Raw genomic sequence first — 23,717 nt, forward strand, 5'->3', positions numbered from 1 at the left:
GGGGGCTCGGGGGTGGGGGGGGGGCTCGGGGGTGGGGGGGGGGCTCGGGGGTGGGGGGGGGGCTCGGGGGTGGGGGGGGGGCTCGGGGGTGGGGGCGGGGCTTGGGGGTGGTGGGGGGGCTCGGGGGGATGGGGGGGGGCTCGGGGGTGGGGGGGGGCTCGGGGGTGGGGGGGCTCGGGGTGGGGGGGGCTCGGGGGTGGGGGCTCGTGCGTCCATTCGAATCGGCGCCGCCGCCTTAACGCATTCAACTTTGTACTCAATAGGATAAATCTAGAGTGGCCGGTGGAATAGAACGCGCGCACACAATCCGCGCGCCCATAAAGCTCCGCGCGCACACAACCCGCATGCGGGATGAGCCCGCCTCGTTTAGAGTTGAAGGCCACAAAGGTCCGCGCGCGCGACCCGACCCCGTGCCCAACGGCAGGCCCGACCCACCGCAGGCCCGACCCACCGTGGTCGACGTTGGCTCGGAAACATAATCTGGAGGAATCCGATGAGCTGTGAAGCTCTTTTTTTCACAGTATCTCCAGTAGGGGGCGCGTCAGAAAGAGCAATAAACGAAGAGCGGCACACGCAGTATCAACAGCGACCGCTGCGGATAAAACTATTCCGCTTCTTTGGGGGGGGGGGGGGGGGGTAGAACGGTGAAGCGACCCGAGCTGTTTGAATAGATTCCGATTTGAATAGTCTCCCATTCAAACGAGCCGCCCGTTCGGCGCTTCGAGACCTTTGTTCACGTGGTTTAAGCGCCATAATTAAGGAATTAACTTTGTTTTCTGTTATGTTTCTCAAGAACGGAAAATTAACTTTTAAGCTTCGTCTTGCAGTGCCATCTCCGAACACAATCACGTCCAGGGGCAGAGTTTCTTACTCAAATCTTTCCCCTTTCACTCGGAGTCCACCGGCGGTGAAGGTGGCACGCCACCAGCAGCCACCACGGTTCATACCGAGCGGAGCTATGCTGGATGTGGTAGGCCGAAATAAAAAAAAAATTCTGGGTCACCCAGGCTATTGGGTTTGCTGCCTCCGAGGTGAAAACAACAAAAACGGAGCACACGTCATGGGAAGAGGAATTTCCCACAAGATCGAGATCGGACAGACCCTGGGGGTTGAGCACAGCATTCCGGTTCTTATTCTGAACGCAACTAAAGCAGGGACGTTTAATGTCGCGGGAAAGACGGAGTCCGGGTTTTCCATGACAGCGGCAGCAGCGGCAGCCTCCCCCAACTCGAGAACAATCCTGGGCCAAACGAGCACCGGTGGCCACCCGATCCGGGCCAGACCGCGGGGGCAGTCAATCGGCAATTATTGCTGTGGCGGAAACGTGGTGTTTGATGTCGGGTTGGGACGTCGATTCACCTCGCAGCACCACCACGCACACAGGCAGAGCAGCGACAGATATCCAGCAATGAGGACGACGCAGACAGCTGCGGTGATTGTCGGCACTACTCCCGACTTGGTCGCGTCACCCTCGCGTGTACGGAGAGCGCCGCTCCACGGGAACGCTCGGCACGGCACCCTGCGGAGCAATGAATGAACTAAGCGAGGCCGCGTGTTCATGACGAAGCTGATCTGAGACTGATACAAAGCAGGGCCCCGCTGAGCGCGACGGCCTCCACAGGGGAGCGAGGAGGCCTCCCCCGAGCCTGCTGCTGCGCCAGTTCAACCACACGTCCCTCCAGCTACTCAACCAGACGTCCCTCCAGCCACTCAACCACGCGTCCCTCCAGCCACTCAACCACGCGTCCCTCCAGCCACTCAACCACGCGTCCCTCCAGCCACTCAACCACGCGTCCCTCCAGCAACTCAACCACACGATCCTCCAGCCACTCAACCACGCGTCCCTCCAGCCACTCAACCACGCGTCCCTCCAGCAACTCAACCACACGATCCTCCAGCCACTCAACCACGCGTCCCTCCAGCAACTCAACCACGCGTCCCTCCAGCCACTCAACCACGCGTCCCTTCAGCCACTCAACCACGCGTCCCTCCAGCCACTCAACCACGCGTCCCTCCAGCAACTCAACCACGCGTCCCTCCAGCCACTCAACCACACGTTTTTTAAGCCATTCAACCACACGTCCCTCCAGCCACTCAACCAGACGTCCCTTCAGCCATTTAACCACGCGTCCCTCCAGCTACTCAACCACGCGTCCCTCCAGTCACTCAACCACGCGTCCCTCCAGCAACTCAACCACGCGTCCCTCCAGCCACTCAACCACGCGTCCCTCCAGCCACTCAACCACACATCCCTCCAGCCACTCAACCACGCGTCCCTCCAGCCACTCAACCACACGTCTTTTAAGCCACTCAACCACACGTCCCTCCTGCCACTCAACCAGACGTCCCTCCAGCCACTCAACCACGCGTCCCTCCAGCCACTCAACCACGCGTCCCTCCAGCCACTCAACCAGACGTCCCTCCAGCCACTCAACCACGCGTCCCTCCAGCCACTCAACCACGCGTCCCTCCAGCCACTCAACCACGCGTCCCTCCAGCCACTCAACCACGCGTCCCTCCAGCAACTCAACCACACGATCCTCCAGCCACTCAACCACGCGTCCCTCCAGCAACTCAACCACACGATCCTCCAGCCACTCAACCACGCGTCCCTCCAGCAACTCAACCACGCGTCCCTCCAGCCACTCAACCACGCGTCCCTTCAGCCACTCAACCATGCGTCCCTCCAGCCACTCAACCACGCGTCCCTCCAGCAACTCAACCACGCGTCCCTCCAGCCACTCAACCACACGTTTTTTAAGCCATTCAACCACACGTCCCTCCAGCCATTTAACCACGCGTCCCTCCAGTCACTCAACCACGCGTCCCTCCAGCAACTCAACCACGCGTCCCTCCAGCCACTCAACCACGCGTCCCTCCAGCCACTCAACCACGCGTCCCTCCAGCCACTCAACCACACATCCCTCCAGCCACTCAACCACGCGTCCCTCCAGCCACTCAACCACACGTCTTTTAAGCCACTCAACCACACGTCCCTCCTGCCACTCAACCAGACGTCCCTCCAGCCACTCAACCACGCGTCCCTCCAGCTACTCAACCACACGTCCCTCCAGCCACTCAACCAGACGTCCCTCCAGCCACTCAACCACGCGTCCCTCCAGTCACTCAACCACACGTCCCTCCAGCAACTCAACCACGCGTCCCTCCAGCCCCGACACTGCCACAGCCGTGCGGTGGCGAAGGTCGTGACGACGACCGACAACGAGGTGATGGCACTTAATGAAGACTCATACTTAGCTCCGACTGATTGATGACAACGTTGTTGATGATGACTGATTAATGACGATGACAACAAATTGATGGTGACGAGGAGAGCGAGGAACGGTGACGACCGTGTCGATATTCATCCAGTGGCGCCTCACCGAGGCCCCAAAGGCCCCCCGGAGGGCGATAACAATTGAGAGGTCTGCACAGACGGGTTCGTGAGCCCAATTAAGGAGCATGCGTCCACCGCCGTGCTCCGCCCGGCTCCATCGCTCGACGATGCCCACGGCAGCGGCGATCAGACGAGGGAGCGGAAGAGGAAGGAGACGGAAGCGCCAAGCGACAGGCCGAGCGACAGGAAGAAGGCCATGATGGCACCGGCCGTCTCGGCATTGTGGCCAGACACCTTCCTGCGTCCACACACACACAAAGGCAAAGATCCGTCATATAGCCACCATTGAAGGCCGGCACTGTGACACACGAGGAGACGGGTGGACGGGTGACGTTGCTGGGTGACGTTTCTGGGTGACGTCGCTGGGTGACGTCGCTGGGTGACGTCGCTGGGTGACGTCGCTGGGTGACGTTTCTGGGTGACGTTTTTGGGTGACGTTGCTGGGTGACGTTTCTGGGTGACGTTTTTGGGTGACGTTGCTGGGTGACGTTTCTGGGTGACGTTTCTGGGTGACGTCGCTGGGTGACGTCGCTGGGTGACGTCGCTGGGTGACGTCTCTGGGTGACGTCACTGGGTGACGTCTCTGGGTGACGTTGCTGGGTGACGTTGCTGGGTGACGTTGCTGGGTGACGTTGCTGGGTGACGTTGCTGGGTGATGATTATGATGTCACTACGCGATGGCGGTGGTGGCGGGCGGGCGGTGGTGGTGGTGATGCCGCCGCACGGCGATGATGTTGTTGTCGCGACATGATGCCGCCGATGCCGCACGCTCGCGCACTTGGGCCCGTAGCACATGGCGAGCGTGGCGAGGTATCCGTTGCTGAAGGCGAAGAGGAGTATGAGGACGATGAAGACGGCGTCGTGCGGGAAGAGCACCGGCAGCGCGGCGGCGCCGCGAGGGTGGACGTTGCACATCATGAAGAGCGGCACAAAGGCGGCGCGCGCGCACACGAGCAGCAGCAGCAGCCACAGGCTCCCCCTGCTTGGCTACGCAGGGGGACACGGGGAGGAGGACAAGAGGAGGGGGACAGGGGGGGGCACGGGGGGGGGACACCAGAGGGGTACGGGGAAGGGGTCATGGGGTGGGGGACATGGTTGGGGGGGACATGATGGGGGAATCACGGTGGGGGGGGGGACACGGGGAGGGGCACGCAGTGGGGGGGGGGGGGCACACGTTGGGGAGGGGGACACGGGGAAGGAGGGTAATGAGGACATCATCGTGATCATCGCCGTCATCATTGAGAGTCGTAGTTGGTTACTCTTTGGCTCGGTCGTGTTGGTGTACAGCGAATCAGTGGAGGAGAAGGAATGTTGAAAAGCGAGGACAATTGTCAAAGAAAATGTTCTTGCTTTTCAATATTCCTCCTCTCCTGCCCTCCACTCCACCTCCTCTATTTCCTCCACCTCCTCCTCTCCTCCACATCCTCACCTCGATCTCCCCCGAGTCAATCGGCACGTTTCTCCCACGTGGCAGATTCATTTGATTGGCTCCATCGGGTGACGGAGGGCACCGCTGCCAATTGGCATCATAGCGGCTCTACCAACTCGCCCAAAAGTAACTCGCTATGCAGCATGACAAGGTTGTGAGAGCCTTCGCATAAAACCATCACCGTTTACATCATCGGAAAAACCAGCATCACTGTCGCCGTTGTCGCGAGTGGGCAGCTCCTTCGCCGCTCGTTGCGCGAGGTGTTTGCGGTTCGAATCTGGCGGCCGCCCCGGGTTAATTCTGTGGTTTGTGTTAACCGTATAAAATGCCAACCGCTCCACAGCGGATGTTAACGATCCCGCGAGAGCTGCTCAATGTGCAGCCCAGTACCCGGCATTGTCCTCCGTCGTCGTCATCGTCGTAAACTGGTCGAGTCGACAGTAAACACCAATACAGGCGCACCGTGCGGTGTGCAGTAAACATCAGCCCTGGGGATACAAAGGAGGCGGCCGGGCATGGTGCTGTCCCGACAGCCCGCGGGGGCTACACGAGTGACCTTAGTCTCTGTGTGTACGCGCGCGACTCACAAAATTCACGAATGCAGCGAGGGTTCGTCCCGCCCAGTCGAGGAGGTTGAAGAGCAGGAAGCACGAGACGGGGATGAAGAGGATTTCTGGAGAGAGACACGGGGAGGAGACACGGGTAGAAACGTGTGAACACACAGGGACACATCAACACGGGAAAGACACGGGGACAACACGAGGAGACACGAGGAGACACGATGGGGATGAGGTGAGCTGAAGGACACATGGGCGGTCGTAGGTTGGAGTGGGTGGGAATTTTACCGGAATGGTGAAGTATGGCGCTCACCCCATCGGCTCCCCGGGGTGGCGTTGGTGCTGACGACGTCGGCGGTGATGGCGGGATACACGCCGAGCGTGATGGTGAAGGTGAGGCACACGCACAGCGCCGGCATCCAGATCTGCGTACACCTCCTCTCGTCAGCCACGCAGCTTCCCCGGGAACTTCGGCTACCGCCCCGTGGGGCAAAAACGAACGCTCGACGATTAACCTGCGCCCAGTGTTAGAAAGGCAGCACCCTCCACGCAGTGCGTCTTGAGGCTAATTGAGGCTTTCCTGAGCAAGAGATATGCGACTCCCCAGTAAATATTGGTCCAACGTTGGCATGTGGTTGGAACCGTTGGCTCAATGTTGGTCTGACGTTGACCCAACGTTGGCATGTGGTTGGAACCATTGGCTCAATGTTGGTCCGACGTTGACCCGACGTTCGCATGTGACTGGAACAGTTGGGCCAACATTGACCACGGCTATCGAAGAGTCAACCAAGCTCACCCCACGCACGACACCCTCTTACCATCAACGTCACACATGGTGGAGAGAGAGGATGTGCCGATAAAGATGACACTGGTGGCAGTGGTGTAGTAATGGCATTATCAGCTCAGTGGGTGCAGCAATCGGTCAGGTGGGTCCCCAATATTTGACTTTTCTCGCACGGTCACACCTAGGCTTTTATATATCTCGGCTCCTCTTGCCCTAATCGCATCATTACGCTCACGGTCTCGAACACTTAACGCTGTAGGGGGCGCTCCGTCTTCGAACAATGCAGCCACTACAGCTCCATAGTACCTCTTTGCAATATAATTGACGTGTATCTAATGACACAAATATCCCAGAAAAGGAGTTCTATGTCCAATGTTCTTTTACTCAAGTTACCGTCATTTAAATCAAATTAGGTTTCGTTACGTTACATTACATTTATTTACGGTAAAATAAACCTATTCCAATACTAAAGTCTTGTCAAGGGTGCCCTAACTCGTAGCTTTGGCCACCAAAGGAGGGGGCAAGGCGCCCCCTGCCCCCATGCTCGTTACGCTACTGGATGGTGGTGATGGTGGTGATGGAGATGGTGGTGATGGAGATGGTGGCTCACACCTGTTTTAAGATTGAGAGCACAGAGTCTGGTTCCATGATCTTGGGTTCGGGTTTTGCATCCAACTCAAACTCGGGGCCCTCCCCGTCCGGCCGCTTGTTGCCCTCTGCGCAGGTGGAGATAGGAAAGGTTTAAGGTTAGGGGTCAATGCTGATGTTATAGTAGGAATGGGGTCAAGGTTATAAGGGATATATTTACTGTAGGGCTTGGGGTAAGATTAGGGTCAGTGTAGGGCTATCGGTATAAGGGAGGAGTAAACTAAACTATTTTTATTCTTGGTTCTTTCGGTAAAGTCACGTAGAAGGGAAACAATAAAATAATAAAAGTATAAAACAATAAAATTATCACAACGTTTCGACTGCAACACAAGCAATCATCATCAGGTGTGAAACCTGGTGTGAAAACCTGATGATGATTGCTTGTGTTGCAGTCGAAACGTGGTGACTTTAAGGAAAGAACCAAGAATATGAATCCCTGCAGTCACGAAAGTTTTAAATCAATATTTTAACTATTTTTATTTTATTTTACCAGTTAAGACCCACTGAGCTATATAGCTCTTTTACAGAAGCCACCTGGCTAATAATAGCTCAAGGAAGTGGCTTATCATCGTGTGGAAATGTATAGCAGCCAAATACTCTGAACGCGTGACGTTGATTCTTAACGTGGAGGGGGAAACTGGAGGGTAGCTGTAAGGTTAGGATTAGGCTATGGGTAGAAGTGGTGTCGAGGTTAGGGTTACGGGTTGGGGTTAGGTCGTCATGTAGGGCTATAGTCGGTAGTAGGGCGAGGGCTTTGCTGAGAACTCATTAGGTGAGTGAGCGAGGCTGCGACTCACCAGCTACGATGTACTCCCGCACCCCTGGCTCCTCCGCCTCATGGCCTCGACCCCTCTTCGAAAAATAAAACTTTGCAAAGTTCTACAGCAACGAGATCATCAGAAACGATAACAACATTGAGGACGAAGACGAGGTGGCGATGATGATGATGGTTGCAGAGACGATGATAATGGTCGGAGTGGTGGAGACGACAGTGCTGATGATGATGACGGTGACGATGATGAAGAAGGTTGTGGTGTTTAATGATGGTAGAAAAAGTTCTGATGGCGGTGGTGAGGGCAACGTACGAGTTTGGGCATGACGAGGTAGGCGATGATGGTGATGAAGACGGTGACGCACGCCGTGATGAAGTAGCCAAAGGCACTGTGGCTGTGGTCGTTCTGTTCTGCACACAGTACGGAGACACAGCAGCCTGACCCCTGCACCCTGACCCCCGCACACAGACCCCCGCACCCTAACCCCCGTACCCTGACCCCCACACCCTGACCCCGACACTCTGACCCATCATAGTGAACGACACATCTCCATGGTCGCTGTGGTCAACACGCGGAGGTGAGCATGTGTAGGCGAGAGTGCGTGGGAGATTGCGTGGGCGAGCGCGGGGGTGAGCGTGTGTGGGCGAGTGTGTGTGGGCGAGTATGTGTGGGTGAAAGTAGGGGGTGAGCATGTGTTGGTGAGCGTGTGTTGGTGAGCACGTGCGAGTGAGTGTGTGTGGGCGAGCGCGTGTGGGTCAGTGCGTGCGGGTGAGTGTGTGTGCCGGACACGCGACACTTTCGTGGGCAGTGCCGTGGGGGAGGCACAATTCCAATTGGCTTTTCCCCTCATGGCATTTGTAACCACCACAGAGGCTAAATAGGGGCTCTGGACGGGTGCGAGGGGCCGGTAACCCCTCCACCTTCAATTAATTACCACTAAACCACGACCACAAAATTTAATAAATAAGCTTGTGCCGGAGGCCCCGGGGAGACAGGCGTCTATGACGTCTCCTGGCCAAACCCCATTTGGCGGAGCCAGAAGATCGAATCTTTACCTACGGGGTTCCTCGAGAAACAACAAAAAACCACTACGTGTGAACACGTGGAATGTTCGAACGCTCACTGCGGAGGAGAGGCTGCCACTCCTCTGTCGGGAGCTGGACTGGTACCGCCTGGATCTCTGTGGTATTCAGGAGGTCCGGTGGACCGGCTCTGGCTCCTGCCACCATGAGGGGTGGACAGTCCTCTACTCGGGGCAGGAGACTGACAAACAACAGGGTGTGGCTCTTCGACTGAATAAAAGAATGAAGGGGGCAAGGGAGTGTGGCGGTGAGGTGTAGGAAGCTGTAAGCCTCAGGCTCCTTTGGGCTCGCCTTCCCATCGACCAGAGGCGAGGAGTGGTGGTCATGGTTACTTATCTCCCCACTGAAGACGAACATCCGTGGAGGGATGCAGGCAAGGCCGATGAGTCAGATGCCTTCTATGACCTCCTGTCACAGATGCTAGCTAAAGTGGCCCCTCGGGATAGAGTCATTTTGTTGGGTGACTTCAATGCCCGAGCTGGTCATGATGCTGGCACCTGGTCTGGAGTAATTGGAAGGCGTGGGCCAGATCAGCTCAATAACAATGGCAGGAGGCTGCTAGATTTTTGTGCAGCCCATGGGCTTGTAATTACCAACATGCTGTTCCGGCATCGGCGCATCCACACCACATCATGGATGCATGCCGGGTCCAAGCAAGAACATCTGCTGGACTACATATTGATGGAACAGTGGATGCGGGCCCATGTCCTTGACACCAGGACCTACTGTGAAGCTGATCTGCCCACTGACCATCGACTTGTCATCTGTAAGATGTGACAGCCATTCTTTCACTCCGGTGGTGGGTGTACACCCAGGACCCTATTCAAACCCTTAGTGGCATGGTCTCAGCTAGCTGATGAAAGTTGCAAGCGAGAATTTGATCATCACTTGCAGCTGGGGTTGGCATCGTCCCCCACTCCTCCTGATGTCGAGGGGAAATGGGCGAGTTTTAGGACTGTGGATCATGCAGCTGCAATGGCTGCTTTGGGTACACGGTCCAGACCTCCCCAGAGACCCTGGCTGACAGAGGAGGTGTTCAAGCTGACTGAGAAAAAGCGACAGGCCCACTCTCATCAGCTACGGCATCCCACGTCGGAGAATGTGGAGGCTTACCGCAGCCTTCGCTCGGAGGTTCAGAGGCGCTGCAAGGATAGGTGGTGGCCGCGGGTTGCTGAGGAGATGGAGTCTGCCTCAGTGGCCCGCGATTACAAATCGTTCTTTAATTCCATAAAAAAGACAACCTGCAGCGCCACACCTATTACCATAATTAGGGGAAAGAACGGTGATCCAATCTCCGACCCCCAGGAACAGGTTTGCAGATTTACTGAGCATTTCTGTGAGGTCCTGGGGGAGGGGAAATCCCTCGGCATATAAAACATCGTGGTACAAAGTGGGGATGACCCTGCTAAGGCTGCGGTGGCACAAATATTGTAGGAGGAAGTCACCCCCTGTGAGTGGCTGGCTGAGGTGCCATCTGTTGAGGAAGTACTGAGTGTGATCCAGAGTCTGAGACCAGGAAAGGTACCGGGCAGAGATGATCTCCCAAGCGAAATGCTGAGGGAGGGTAACGTTTGTGCACAGACTGCCCTACATGACATCATAACAACAGTCTGGCCCACTGGACGGGTTCCGCAGGATTGGAAGGATGCCCTGGTGGTCCCCCTCTTTAAGAAGGGGGACCGCACAGACTCTAACAATTACAGGGGCATCTCACTCCTCAGTGTGCCGGGAAAGGTCCTGGCAAGGATTATTCAACATCGCCTTGCGGAGCCCCAATGCAGTTTCAGGAAAGGACGGTCATGCACAGATGCCATATTTTCTGTCCGTCTGCTACAGCAGAGGTGTAGGGAATTCCAACAAGACCTACATCTCTGCTTTATTGACCTGGTCAAGGCCTATGATACCATCAGTAGGCCTGGGCTCTGGCTTGTTCTTCATGCTTTCGGAGTCCCTGACCCTCTGCTCACGATCATTAAGGACCTTCATGATGGTGAGCGGACCTGGGTAAAACTACGTGGCCGGGGGCCAGAGGACATCCCTGTTACACCCCAAGGTGTACAGGGAATGGCTCTGACTCCCACATTATTTAACATCTTTTTTGACCACGTAGTTCGTGAAGCCTTCAATAGCTGTACCAGAGGAATTTCCATTTGGTACAGATACAATGGGAGGCTGATCGATGCCCGGGTGCGGTCAAGGGATGGCTCCCTAATGCTCAACCACGTTATGTATGCCAATCATCTGGGAATTGCTGGTCACTCCGAGGAGGAGTTGGAGGCACTGCTGCTGAACCTGGAGCTTGCCACCAAGAGGTGGGGCCTTACCATCAGTCCCACCAAAACTAAGCACCTGCCTGAGTATTTTGTACCATCGGACACTCCACCCCCACAACTCCCAATCGGTGATGGGGCAGTTGTGGAGAGAGTGGAGAGTTTCCCATACCTGGGCAGTGTGCTTATGACTGGCTCCAGTTTAACAGCAGAGGTCTCACTCCGAATCAGTCGAGCGGCAATATCTTTTCATCGGTTGCGTAACGCTGTGTGGAAGCTACCTGGTCTGTCGCTCCGCACTAAGCTTCAGGTCTTCTCGGCCACGGTCATTCCCTCCCTTCTCTACGCTTGCGAAACGTGGACCTCCCTAATGGAACATCTTCGCCGGTTAGAAACATTTAGGCTGGCCTGCCTACGATCCATCCTGGGTTTAACCAGACTGCATTGTGTGAGGAGCTCACAAATCCTTGAAAGATCTGGGCAGGGTCCCATCGGTGAGCTCCTCCGGCAGGCAAGGCTGCGATGGCTGGGTCATGTAGCCCGCATGCCCAGCCACCGCATGCCGAAACAACTTTTGTTTGGCCGGATTGAGGGGGCTAAGCGGGCGCGGCACGGGCTAGACAAGAGATGGAGTGATGTGGTACAGGAGGACGTGGAGCTGAGTGGACTTGCTGATGACTGGTACCAGCGGTGTCAAGATCGGCCTCTGTGGAGGAGGCTCGTGAAGGATGCTACTGGGCAGTTGGAGGCAGTCGCCCTCCAACAACAACGGAGGACGGAGGAGCGACGCTCAGAACAACGAGCGGAGCGCCGGGTGGCTAAAGCACAGCAGGTTGGCACAGTAGGGGGCACAGGTGGTGCATCAGCTAGTCATCTCAGTCAGTCGACCCGTGGCACCTGGGTCTGCCCCGTGACCTCCTGCCAGCGGGCGTTCGACACTTCACGTGGCCTCAGGGTGCACATAGCCTGGCACAAGCGTCGTGGTGACGTCACCGCCACTTAGTGGCGAATGGCGGTTGTTGTTGTTGTGGGCGAGTGTGTGTGGGCGAGCGCGTGCGGGTGAGTGTGTGCGGGTGAGTGTGTGTGGGCGAGTGTGTGTGGGCGAGTGTGTGTGGGCGAGCCGCACGCAACAGAGAGAAGATCATCGCCATGGCGGCGAAGGTCCCGGCCATGCCCTGTCCGCTCATGACAGGTACAGCGTAGTTCAGTGGCAGCAGCCCCACCAGGCCGAAGATGCTGCCTTGCAGCACCGCAACAAAAGCTGCGATGGCGACACGCCAACACCACCATCACCATTAACAACATCATCATCGCCAACATCATCACCATCATCAACAATACCATCATCATCACTACCACCATCAACATCATTAACAACACCATCATCAACAACACTATCGTTACTCTCATCATCACCCATCGACATCACCGTCATCGTCCGCTGAGGAGGTGGGCAGTCAGTTAGGACTTGGCCAGAGAAGAGATCAGGACAGCTTCAGAGTGCCTCTTTGAGTTGAGACTAAGGACCGATATGAGAGTTCATCGCCGACGACTGTAGTCTGATGTTGCACACTCGAAATGAAGGACGTGGGCAGGTGCTCCAAATCGAGGGCAAACACATTTATTGTGGTTAATCTGTAAGATGCAACAGCATGTGTGTCACACACAGCAAAAAAATTATATTAAAACAAAAAACAATCACGACGTTTCGATCACAACGCAAGCGATCTTCATCAGGTGTCAAGAACAAATCACGGAGGTAAATACAACAAAAAGATGAGAGACGAGAATTCAACAAACCTGAAAAAACATTATGTGAAGCACATCCAGTCAGGCCAACAACACAGTTAGACACTTCCTGGCGGACCACGAATTTCAGAAGAGTGTTAAATTTCGTGTTCAACCTTTGGATTGCACATACCAGCATAGATAGAATGAAAAATACGAGGTACACGGTCAGTAGAAATACATATACAAGTCCACCAAGAGGTAAGGAGGGAGGAAAGACGGACAGGGAGGCAGAGAGAGAGAGGGTGGGGGGGCCGGAGGGATGAACAGAAGCTTAAATAGTAAATACGGTTGGAGGGGGGGAGGGGCTAGAGCGAGAGCGGCAGCTCAAACACGCACATCTTACACATACAAAACGGCAGCTCCAAAAATTACCACCTATTGTAAATACAAAACGGCAGCTCAAAAAAGGACCACCTCTTGTAAATACAAAACGGCCGTTTTGTATTTATAAGAGGTGGTCATTTTTTGAGCTGCCGTTTTGTATTTACAAGAGGTGGTCCTTTTTTGAGCTGCCGTTTTGTATTTACAAGAGGTGGTCATTTTTTGAGCTGCCGTTTTGTATGTGTAAGATGTGCATGTTTGAGCTGTCGCTCTCGCTCTAGCCCCTCCCCCCCTCCAACCGTATTTCCTATTTAAGCTTCTGTTCATCCCTCCGCCCCCCCCCCCCCACCCTCTCTATCTGCCTCCCTGTCCGTCTTTCCTCCCTACTTACCTCTTGGTGGACTTGTATATGTATTTCTACTGACCGTGTACCTCGTATTTTTCATTCTATCTATGCTGGCATGTGCAATCCAAAGGTTGAACACGAAATTTAACACTCTTCTGAAATTCGTGGTCCACCAGGAAGTGTCTAACTGTGTTGTTGGCCTGACTGGATGTGCTTCACATAATGTTTTTTCAGGTTTGTTGAATTCTCGTCTCTCATCTTTTTGTTGTATTTACCTCCGTGATTGGTTCTTGACACCTGATGAAGATCGCTTGCGTTGTGATCGAAACGTCGTGATTGTTTTTTGTTTTAATATAATTTTATTGTATTTCTACATACGTGACTTTACTGAAAAAACCAATGAGTAATTTTATGCAGTCACGAAAGCTTTAATACTTTATTACACACAGCAATCCTTCAACCGAGTCGCCATTAACCATGTGACTGGTGTACAAGTGTGGTTATTCAAGAACCCTGCCAGCCGCCTACAGGCCCAACTCAGTCATCACCTGCTGCTGTACACACATGCATTGATGCGCTGCCCAGCACATCAGGACTTTCACAGAACCACACTTTACTCCCTTGCTGCACAAGGAAATAATTAAACGAGTGATCCATTCCCAATGTGCCACACTGATTTCTACTGCTAGAGTATTACAACTGTCTTCTCACGCACTGTTTACTCAGTAAAATAGTTCAACCCCTGCGAGGCCTTCCGCTTTGCTGCCCGTCCGCACCTCCGATTAGCCACAGTTGGCTACGTACGGTGCGAAAGAAGTTCAACCTACGTACATACGGATACATCGCGCTGTCCACTGGGGGCCGCGTGGGGGACTCACAGTTGATGAGGAATGCGGTCACCATGATGATGGCGAAGAAGGTGGATGGCTGGTGGCTGAGCACGTGCACGTGCACCAGCGCCGTGGTGAGCACGAAGAAGACGAGGATGACCACAAGGCTGCCCAGCATGCGCACGCGCTCGGGGATCCTGCAGCAGCAGGATCAGCGTCAGCAGCAACACCGCCAACGCCGGTGAACACCGTGCGGGTGAACGCACAGGCGGAACGACACGTGGCGCAGGTGAGGGCGTGCGCGCACGTCAACACAGGTTAACGGCGCGTGGCGCGGCTGAGCACGTGCAACACGTGTGTTACGAGATGGATCTGGTCACAGCCATCACGGAGCGGACAAGGGGCTTTTTTGAGTTTCAAGGTGGGGAGGCAGTGGCCCGGACTGGTTTGACTCGTCCACAGCTGCCGGGCGTTGCTTGGCACCGCGAGAGCTTCGCGGTGCCCGCACGCTCCTTCAATGGTAGTAGGAAGAGGAGCAGCGAAAACTAACGCAGAGCCCTCTCGTCGTGGCCAGCAGACCTCGCGACATTGGCGTTTAGCTGCTGGACCACATCGCTGCTGCTGCTGCTGCTGCCGCCGTCATGATGCACAAGGCAAGAGTTGGGAGAGCAAGGAAATTGCTTCGTGGGGCAAATTATCGAATGCTGCTGCTGTCACTGCTTTGGCAGTGTGGCACAAGCACAGTTAACAAACTAAACACTTGCCGCATTAATGTCAAGAACACCACCGCGTGTGGCCTTAAAATAAAATCTATACTAGACGAAGGTTTGGGAAATACTTTACCCACCCCACCCACTGCAGGTAAGTGCTATGGGGAGGGCAATTTCCCGAATCGTCTGCTATAAATGTTTTTTTTTATTTTTAGACAAGTGTTATTGTCGAGTTTTTAAAAAAATACATAATGGGGGGTGGGTTGGCAATACCGCCCGCACCCCCCTCACCCATAGCCCCTCCCTCCCCCCTCGCGCGGCCCCCACCGCCGGTGGAGCACGGAGTTGAGGCACGTGAAGAGCAGCATGGGCAGCATGGAGCACAGCGTGAGGACGCTGTTGAAGTTGCGCTCCAGGGAGCTGTCCGCGGGGTGGTGCCCCCCCACCTCGCTCGCGTTCCCCTGGACCCCCGGCTGTCCCGAGGCGTTCGAACTCAAGTACCCCTCGGCCAGACGACTCTTGAAATACTAGGGAGGGGTGGGGGGGGGTATGGGGAGGGAGGGATGGTGGAGCAAGAGGGAAAGGCGAGGTCATGGCCGGGCAGCCGACCGCACGGACACTATGCAGAAGCAAAGGATCCGTAGCCTTCCCATATCTGATGTCTATCCACATAATAAAAACACATCGTTTGCAGAGCTCGCCAATCCGCCTCATTGGCTCACGCCAACTTTGCTGCGTGGGTCGCATGAGCACGGCACTTACGGGCCAAGACGCCGAGCGGCCGGCAACAAGCAGCACTATTAAGATTGTACTAGATAAGGGAGTGGAGCGACACGTTTCTTGGATTGCGCGATATTATTATTGAAAGGGCTTGCGGGGGGGGGGGAGAGACGATGGGAGGGTATTCTTGTAAGAGTTTCTGTGCGGTGGTGATCACTGCAGACGTTATCACCATCGTCATCATGACGATGACGGTTTGTTGTTGTCGATTACAAGGCCTCCTCTACTTACGAATATTCGACTTACAAACTTTCAGAGATACGAACAAACCTGTCCGTATGTCCCGCTGCCTGTTCGGACTGAGAGTCGTAAGTTTAACCGCCGTGCAATAGATGGCGGCGGTGGTATCTACATCTGCAGAACGTGAAGAACCAGTGGCATCTACATCTACGGGAGATTATACAACTTTTAAAGCCATTCCCCGTGTTCAGTGTACATGCCGTACAACATGTTTGGAATCATCTTCTTGGTTCTTTCGGTAAAGTCACGTAGAATGGAAATAAAATAATAAAAATAAAACGTAATAAATAAAAATGTTTTATTTTTTATTATTTTATTTCCATTCTACGTGACTTTACCGAAAGAACCAAGAAGATGAATCCCTGCAGTCACGAAAGCTTTAAATCGAAATGTTTGGAATCGACAGGAGTAAAGTTGGAATTACAAACAAATCGACTTACGAACAGACCTCTGGAACCTAACTTGTTCGTAAGTAGAGGAGTCCCTGTAGAGCCATCATCCCCTCCCCCACACCCCACCCCGAGCCCCGTCCTCACCTCCTCGGCTGTGATGAAGAAGCTCCAGGGAAGGAGCGTGCCCAGACCCAAGAAGAAGAAGATGATCCACACCGCTTGAAACCTGCACACAAGTGTTTCACGTGCCCAGGTGTTCATGCGTGCAGGTGTTTCACGTGCCCAGGTGTTCATGCGTGCAGGTGTTTATGTGCACAGGTGATCATGTGTTCATGAGTTTGGGTGTTCTTGTCCATGAGTTTAGGTGTTCATGGTTTCGGATGTTCATGGTTTCGGATGTCCATGCGTAGAGGCCGTTCATTCAACGCAACCTACTTGCTGTAGACCTCTCCGATGTGTTTTCCGGGTTGTACCGCGTGTTGCTTTGGCATGATGTCCGACATCTCGCTCCGGGGGCTGGGAGAAGCTCCCAACAGGCGGTACAACCCGACAGCCCCGACACACTAGAACTCGCTTGCTGTGCCGCCACCTGTCAGCACGTGATCCTCGTGTGTGTGTGTGAGGCCCCCTCACCTGTCCCGCGGGGCATCGGACCCCGCCGTGCCTCCACCTTCCGTCTCCGTCGGGGCCACCTTGCCGGTTCCGATCACCGCCGTGGTGACTCTTGGGGCGAGACTGGTGGTCGACGAGATTCAATGGGTGGGGGTGTTTGTCACGCGCGGTGCAGCAGCAGCATCATCACCATTAATAGAAGAAACATTATCAACAGCAGCATCATCATCATCAACAACAGCAGACACATTATCAATAGCAGCAGCATCATCAACAACAGCAGTCACATTATCAACAGCAGCATCATCAATAACAGCAGACACATCAACAGCAGCAGCATCATCAACAACAGCAGAAACATTATCAACAGCAGCATCATCAACAACAGCAGGAACATTATCAACAGCAGCAGCATCATCAACATTATCAACAGCAGCAACATTATCAACAGCAGCATCATCAACAACAGCAGACACATCAACAGCAGCATCATCATCAACATTATCAACAGCAGCAACATTATCAATAGCAACAACATTATCAACAGCAGCATCATAATCAACAACAGCAACAACATTATCAACAGCATCATAGTCGTGATGGACCCGGTCTCATCTATGGTTGGGTCCCTCTGTCTCCAGCAGCGGACCCGGTTCGCGAGTAGCGCCTGTGCGGCCGTCTTTGTGTCCCCAAAATGTTCATGGGTTTTGTTGTTTGTTTACACACCGCACCAGGTACTTATTGAAGTCCGCACAGGCGTGAACATATTCGCTGTCGCCAATGAGCGGGAATTCGAACTCGGGTCGCCGGGTTCGAAGCGCAGCGCGCTAACCACTGTCCCACCGCTCCTTCGACACACACACACCGACACACACACCGACACACACAACGACACACTCAACGACCCACCCCAACCGCCCTAAACCGATTTGCGAGTCCCTCCCGCATCACCCTCTACCACGTTTACTGCCGTGTTTACACACAGAGAGCGGCGTTTATATGACAACAGGGAGGGGATATGGCGGGAGAGGAGGTCTTTGTAAAAGGGGTCATGACCCAACGAACACTAAAAATTACCACCGCGGAGGTGAGAGCAGTGACGGAGTGCGATGGGTGACCTCAACACGGCGTAGGTGAAAGGCCTTCATCCACCAGTGAATAGACCATGGCTGCTGATGATGATTGTGATGATGATGCTGCTGATGGTTTTGAAGGTGATGGTGATGATGGTGACAATGCTGCTGACAGTGATGCTGCTGCTGATGCTATTGATGATGATGCTGCTGATGGTGCTGATGAAACGGCCCGGGGAAATTCGCAGTGGCGTGCGAGGAGGTGACGGAGCGGGACCCTGAACCGAACCTTGACCAGAGACCCTGACCCTCACACGGACCCTTAGCCTAACCCTGACCTCGCAGGGACCCCTGGCCTTGACCCTAAATAACCCTGGCCTTGACCCACAACGCTGATCCTCATTGCTCATCTTCATTCTGATTGAGGGAGAGGAGAGGGGGGGGAGCGTTGGACGCAGACGGACGAAGCGGAGAGAGAGGAATGAGAGAGGGGGCGGGGGGAGAGAAAGAGCGAGGGGGGGGGGGACAAGCGAGGGACGAGGGGGGGAGAAAGAGGGGGACAGGAGAGCGAGGAAGGAGAAGGAGTGGGGAGCTAGAGGAGAGTTGAGAGAGGAGGGTGAGAGGTGGGGCTCAGGAGGTTGTGAGGGGGGGGGGGCGGAGTAGGGGGGGGGGGCTTATGTTGGCACATTGCAAAATAAATCAATACAAAGGTGCGGAGGGATTCATAGGTCCGCAAATCTATCGCAGTTACGCAATACGCTCTGTGTGCAATGATCCACGCGGGGACCCTTTCTGTCGTCTGCTAAACAGGGGGTCACTTTCTCCCGGTTCTGTTCACCGCGATCGTGCCGCTACCGCCCTCGCGAGAGGAAGAATCCGTTCGGAAACCTCGCGGAGAGGTGCGGCGACCCCCCTTCCTGTTCGAGAGAACGGCCCGTGGAAGCAGCTATCGCGGAGCTGCCACTGGGAAGCCCTTCGTGTGACCTCTGTAGAGGCCGACCGAAATTCGGTTTCGGCGCCGAAAGTAAATTTTTAACTTCCGGTCTGGTTTCGGTTTCGGCCGAAACCAGAAATTCAGTTTCAGTCGACCTCCAGACCACTGTTCCACCAACTACACGACAGCACTTCATCAACCATCAATGCCTGTCGCGTGACAGGCACGCCGATATTTCAGAACTCTCAAAGCTGGATTTGGTCAAAATCAAGAGTGGAACCCCAATTTAATGTGATCGTAGTTTTTGTCTTTTTGCGCAGGCATTGGTGATCGGGCCGAAACCATCAATTCGCTACCCTTGAGAACCTCGCTTAATTCACAGCCATTGGATTAAACCTGGATTTTAACCCAGGGTCTGGGCGGTTATCGGTTCGGAGCTTTAACCTCTGAGCCACCCGGGATCATCTTCACGTGGTGCTACGGTCTGGAGCTGCCTCGCGTATTCCCACAGCTCAACGCGAGGACGTCCACCCGGGAGAGACAGAGGCGTGCGCAGTCAGATTCGCTCCCTCGCTTTTGGAAAACTTAATTGAATTTATTCGCGCACCAGACTCACCAATTAAATTCCACTTCCCAGCTGCTACCCCCCGCTCCCTCCATCTCCCTTGACCTCACACGCCCTGACCCACGCCTGGCGCGAGTGTGGTCACGAGACGAGACGTCTTCCGATCGGAACTCTGCAGCAAGCAGTGCATCTTCCCCGCGTCTGAGAACGGGTCCCTGGCAAATTATGTCACAGAGCCACCCCGGGGGTGGGGCAGGGGGGGGGCTTCCTCCCACCCCCCGCCCCCCCGCGATGTAAAGGCGCACGTCCCGAATTCGTTCAACCGGAATGTCACGGATTAAATGAATCGGTTTAAACTAGGCATAGGATTTGATCTTTCATCGCTGCACGGTGCCGGCTCAGTGCATCCGATTCACGAGCCACTCGCCCCAACCTCGCTCGAGACATTTATGGGGGGCGGGGTGGGGGGCACCTCCGAAGGCTGGAAGATGGGGGCCGGGCTCCGTGCCGGGTTCATCACGAGAGATGCTCCCAAAATAACCTCCATCCCTTGTGTGCACCCCCCCCCCCCCTCAACATGCGATGAGTTTGCGTAATAATAATAATATATTAACGGAGATGAATAGACAAGAGGGGAATGAAACCACCACATGAGACTCCGAGCCAGCAGTGGCAACTCGGACAAAAAAGCACCACCACCGCTTCTTCCCCGCGTGGACTCTCCACCTCCCACGTGCCAAGCCTCGCCAATGAGACTCAACGCGCGGGAGAGGGAATTGGACATTTCGCATTCACAAGGGTTGATTCTAATGCATATATTCTGTCACGTGGTCAACAAAACGTGCAAAGTCGTTACAACGGCGGCACACCCGGCGTGTTGGACAATAAACCCACAATGTTTATCAATTGAGCTTACGGACTCAATAATTACACAATCTAATCCAAACAACTTTATTATTAATATAAAGCCTTAGTGTTACATTGCCTATTATATTATTATTATAATCATCAAGAGAATCATCGTCGTCATCGGCCGTGGTCTATCCACTGTTGGGTCGTGAAACGCCACTCGCTTGGTTAACAGAGATGTAAACATTTATATACAGTACGGTATATGTTTTGTAATATATTCCTCGTGTATATATCCGTTTATTTACAACAACAAAAAACACTCAACGCATTCGTCAATAGTAGTTGTATGTGTTGTTGTTGTTACTTGTGGTTGTGCACCACTGCAAGCGCAGCATCCCCCACACCGTGTTGCTTGACCATAACTTCACCACGGTGGTCAGTGTGGGTTTATGGAGGGGAAGAGTGGTGGGGTGACTACCAAGGACCGGTTCAGATATCAACCGCAATCAATGTTAGCCGAGTCCGGGTATCGAACTGAGAAGGACAAAGTGCGCTAACCACTGCGCCAACACTCCACCCCGATGCCTCATTCCGCAGGTGAAATTTGCACTTTAATATCTGCCCCCCTCGCTTAATATCACGCAGAGTAATACACACGTGAGCCACGGTGGCGCAAGAGTCGCCGGTTCGATACCATCCATCGGGGCGGCAAGTTGCGTCACTGGAGCAAGATTCTAAAATACCTCCCGCGCCCCCTCTCTTCTTACCGCCTCCATCCACCCAGCAGTTTAAATGGCTTACAGGTCGCTTGGGGTGGGGTAAAGTGTGGTGTGTCCCACGTCTTCCGACACTTCTGGCGGGCGTGGAAGAGTAGGCCAAATACCCATTGGAAGGGCTTCATGGAGCGACCCAATGTCAGCGCTGGACCTTTACATGTTTTACCAAGACCCCTGTGAACGCCCCCCCCCCCCCGGCATCTCAACCCTAGACACGTTGTTGTTGTTGTTGTAGTCGTTGTTGTAGTCGTGTCCAGACGTGCGCGTATGGCGTGGGCGCAAACACTCATAATTATTAAGTACGCGGCCATCCATTTAGTACGTACGCATGGAGGGGGGTGAAGCCTCGATAATAATGTCTTCATTGGCCTTCAAATTAGTTAGATAATCCGGCGGTGGACTATCTGTTTTCTTAAACACGTTAATATTATTAATCCTTGATCGTTTCTGCGTGGATTAAATATCGACCGTTCTATAGGATTCGGTGGGGGAGGTGTAAAAAGTCCGCGTGCGTACAGGGAGGGGGGGGGGGTCAAGTCTTGACAGATTTTTGCGCACCTACTCAATGGATGGCCCCCTATCCGGTAAAAAATTAATTCACGTGCTGGAGCGGTGGCGTCGTGGTGGTTATCGCAGTGTGCTCCCAGCTACATCCCCGAGTTCGACTTCCTGCCACGAGTGATGTTGGGGATCTCCGAACCGGTCCTACCCCACCTTCCCGTACCCGCTGCACCAACCCGCGGCGTGGTGAAGTATGGTCAAACCCCCATTAACGATATGGCCTTCATCCAGCAGTGGATGGGTCGAACACCCCAATTTAGCAAAAGGGGGTCCTTGAGAATCAGTGATTGAGGGCGCTACGATTATCATCGCCCCTTAAATTCGATCTCCCGAAGTGGCAGTTGAAACAACGGTGCAAGTTTCCCCAAGTCGCCCAGCGCTGTAAATTGGTTCACCAATTGGTTCATCAATTTACACCGATCGGTAGGGAAAAGTATGGGTATGCCCCCCCCGCCACACGAGGTGAGCTCTCCCGCGCGTGGAGGCCTCGTCCGCCAATAGTGTCGTGAGTAAAGAAATGTCAGAGCTGCGCCTGTACCTCCCGTTTCACCCAGGTCTCCTCCCTCGGAGTCCTCCCGCTCACCGCAGGGGCTGCTGCTGCAGGTGAAGAGTCGAGATGTTGGGTCCCAGCTCTCGGGGTTCGGAAGGTCCGGGGTGTGTTGGTGATCCTGTGCGAAACTGTCGATGTATATAATGTGTGTGAGCCTGTGTACGTGTGTGTGTGTCAAGAGTGTGAGGCTGACTGAGCGTGTGTGGCTATCTATCTTGTGTTGGTGGCTGGTTGGGTGTGGGAGAGGGGAGAGGGGGGAGGGGGGTGGGCGATGTGACGGGTCGCCCTCACCCCCTCAAACCCATCCACGCGCAGAGTCGGTACTGCGAACCGACTGAGCGCACACGCCTCGTTTTCTCTTTACCTGCCGAGCACAACCCCGATAAAATAGTTGCCACTTAATTTATTGGTCGTGACCGGGAATCGAACTCGGGTCGCCGGGTCCGTAGCGCAGCGCGCGCTAACCACTGCGCCACCGCTCCCCCACACCACCACCACCCACGCACCCAGCAGCAGCACGTGGGCGCGGCGGTGAAGGACGTTTCGTTTTATCTCGCACTTCCAAAAGGCCTTGGAGCCTCAATCCGCGGGCCGTCTCCACCACCTACGCCGTCTGGACTTCGCACGATGACTGCCGCTCTCCACTGCTTGGAAAGTTATCCCCTGCAGGACATCTCGCGCGGAAAATCAGGGGCGCGGGTGCTGCTGCGAATGCTGCTCATTGGGCCTCTGCGAGATGAAGATGCTGATGCTGCCGAGTTGGGGGGGGGGGGATTGAAGGGTTCCTGTGTCACTGCCGCCCTAATCGGCATCGCCCATCTCTCCTCGCGTCTCTTACAAAAAACTCCGTCCTGAGTCCACCACAACCATCACGAACAACCACGCTCGTGATGAATTTGTGTAACATTTTAATGGAGCGTCGCTCAGTGGCGCTGAGGGAGTGGGCCACGAGGGGGCGACAGTTGATACGGAGAAGGATCGAGGTGGTAGGAACACCGTGCCCTCTTACAGAACCCTTTCTCAACCCAGTTATTCGGTAGTGGGAGACGCGGGGCCGGTGTGTGGCTCGGTTGAGATCGAAAGCCCCCCCCAAGCGGACTGGAAATGCCTTCCCTCGTCCGGTGCAAGAACGGGCACGGATGCGGCCCATCACCCGGCCCGTGAGAGCAGCAGACGAGGGCCCAATGGACTGGAGATCCTTCACCGTGCGAGTCTACAGGGTAGGTGTTCGTGTGCTCGCCTGGTCCTAGGCTATGGTGGGGGGGATACCAATGGACGGGGGCACTGGGGACACGCACCGACGACTTGTCATCAATGGAGCAGTCGACACGCCACAAGCGAATTGCATCTCCCGTCACAACCATTTGAAATGTGGCAACCACCCCCCAAGTGGCAGCTGTCTCTGTGGGTGTAAAGCGACCTGGTGCACCAGCCTGCACGATGG

General features: G+C 54.7%; 1 protein-coding gene across 1 annotated transcript; it reads right to left on the reverse strand.

The window, feature by feature from the left end:
• Positions 1–621: 621 nt before the first annotated feature.
• Positions 622–23,637, reverse strand: LOC116947101 (equilibrative nucleoside transporter 1-like). The gene is made up of 14 exons (XM_076070425.1): positions 23,572–23,637; positions 22,307–22,479; positions 16,984–17,085; positions 16,495–16,576; positions 15,266–15,465; positions 14,277–14,425; positions 12,067–12,201; positions 7,901–7,998; positions 7,613–7,694; positions 6,780–6,883; positions 5,697–5,808; positions 5,414–5,499; positions 4,176–4,384; positions 622–3,635 (listed from the first exon to the last, which is right to left on the reverse strand). The coding sequence occupies exons 1-14, from the start codon at positions 23,635–23,637 to the stop codon at positions 3,524–3,526; spliced, it is 1,710 nt and encodes a 569-aa protein (XP_075926540.1). The 3' UTR covers positions 622–3,523.
• Between the last annotated feature and the right edge of the window lie 80 nt (positions 23,638–23,717).

The sequence above is a fragment of the Petromyzon marinus genome, chromosome 29 (genome assembly GCF_048934315.1).
Source record: "Petromyzon marinus isolate PM22_M1 ecotype Great Lakes invasive population chromosome 29, UKy_Petmar_22M1.pri1.0, whole genome shotgun sequence".
NCBI classification, from domain to species: Eukaryota; Metazoa; Chordata; class Hyperoartia; order Petromyzontiformes; family Petromyzontidae; genus Petromyzon; species Petromyzon marinus.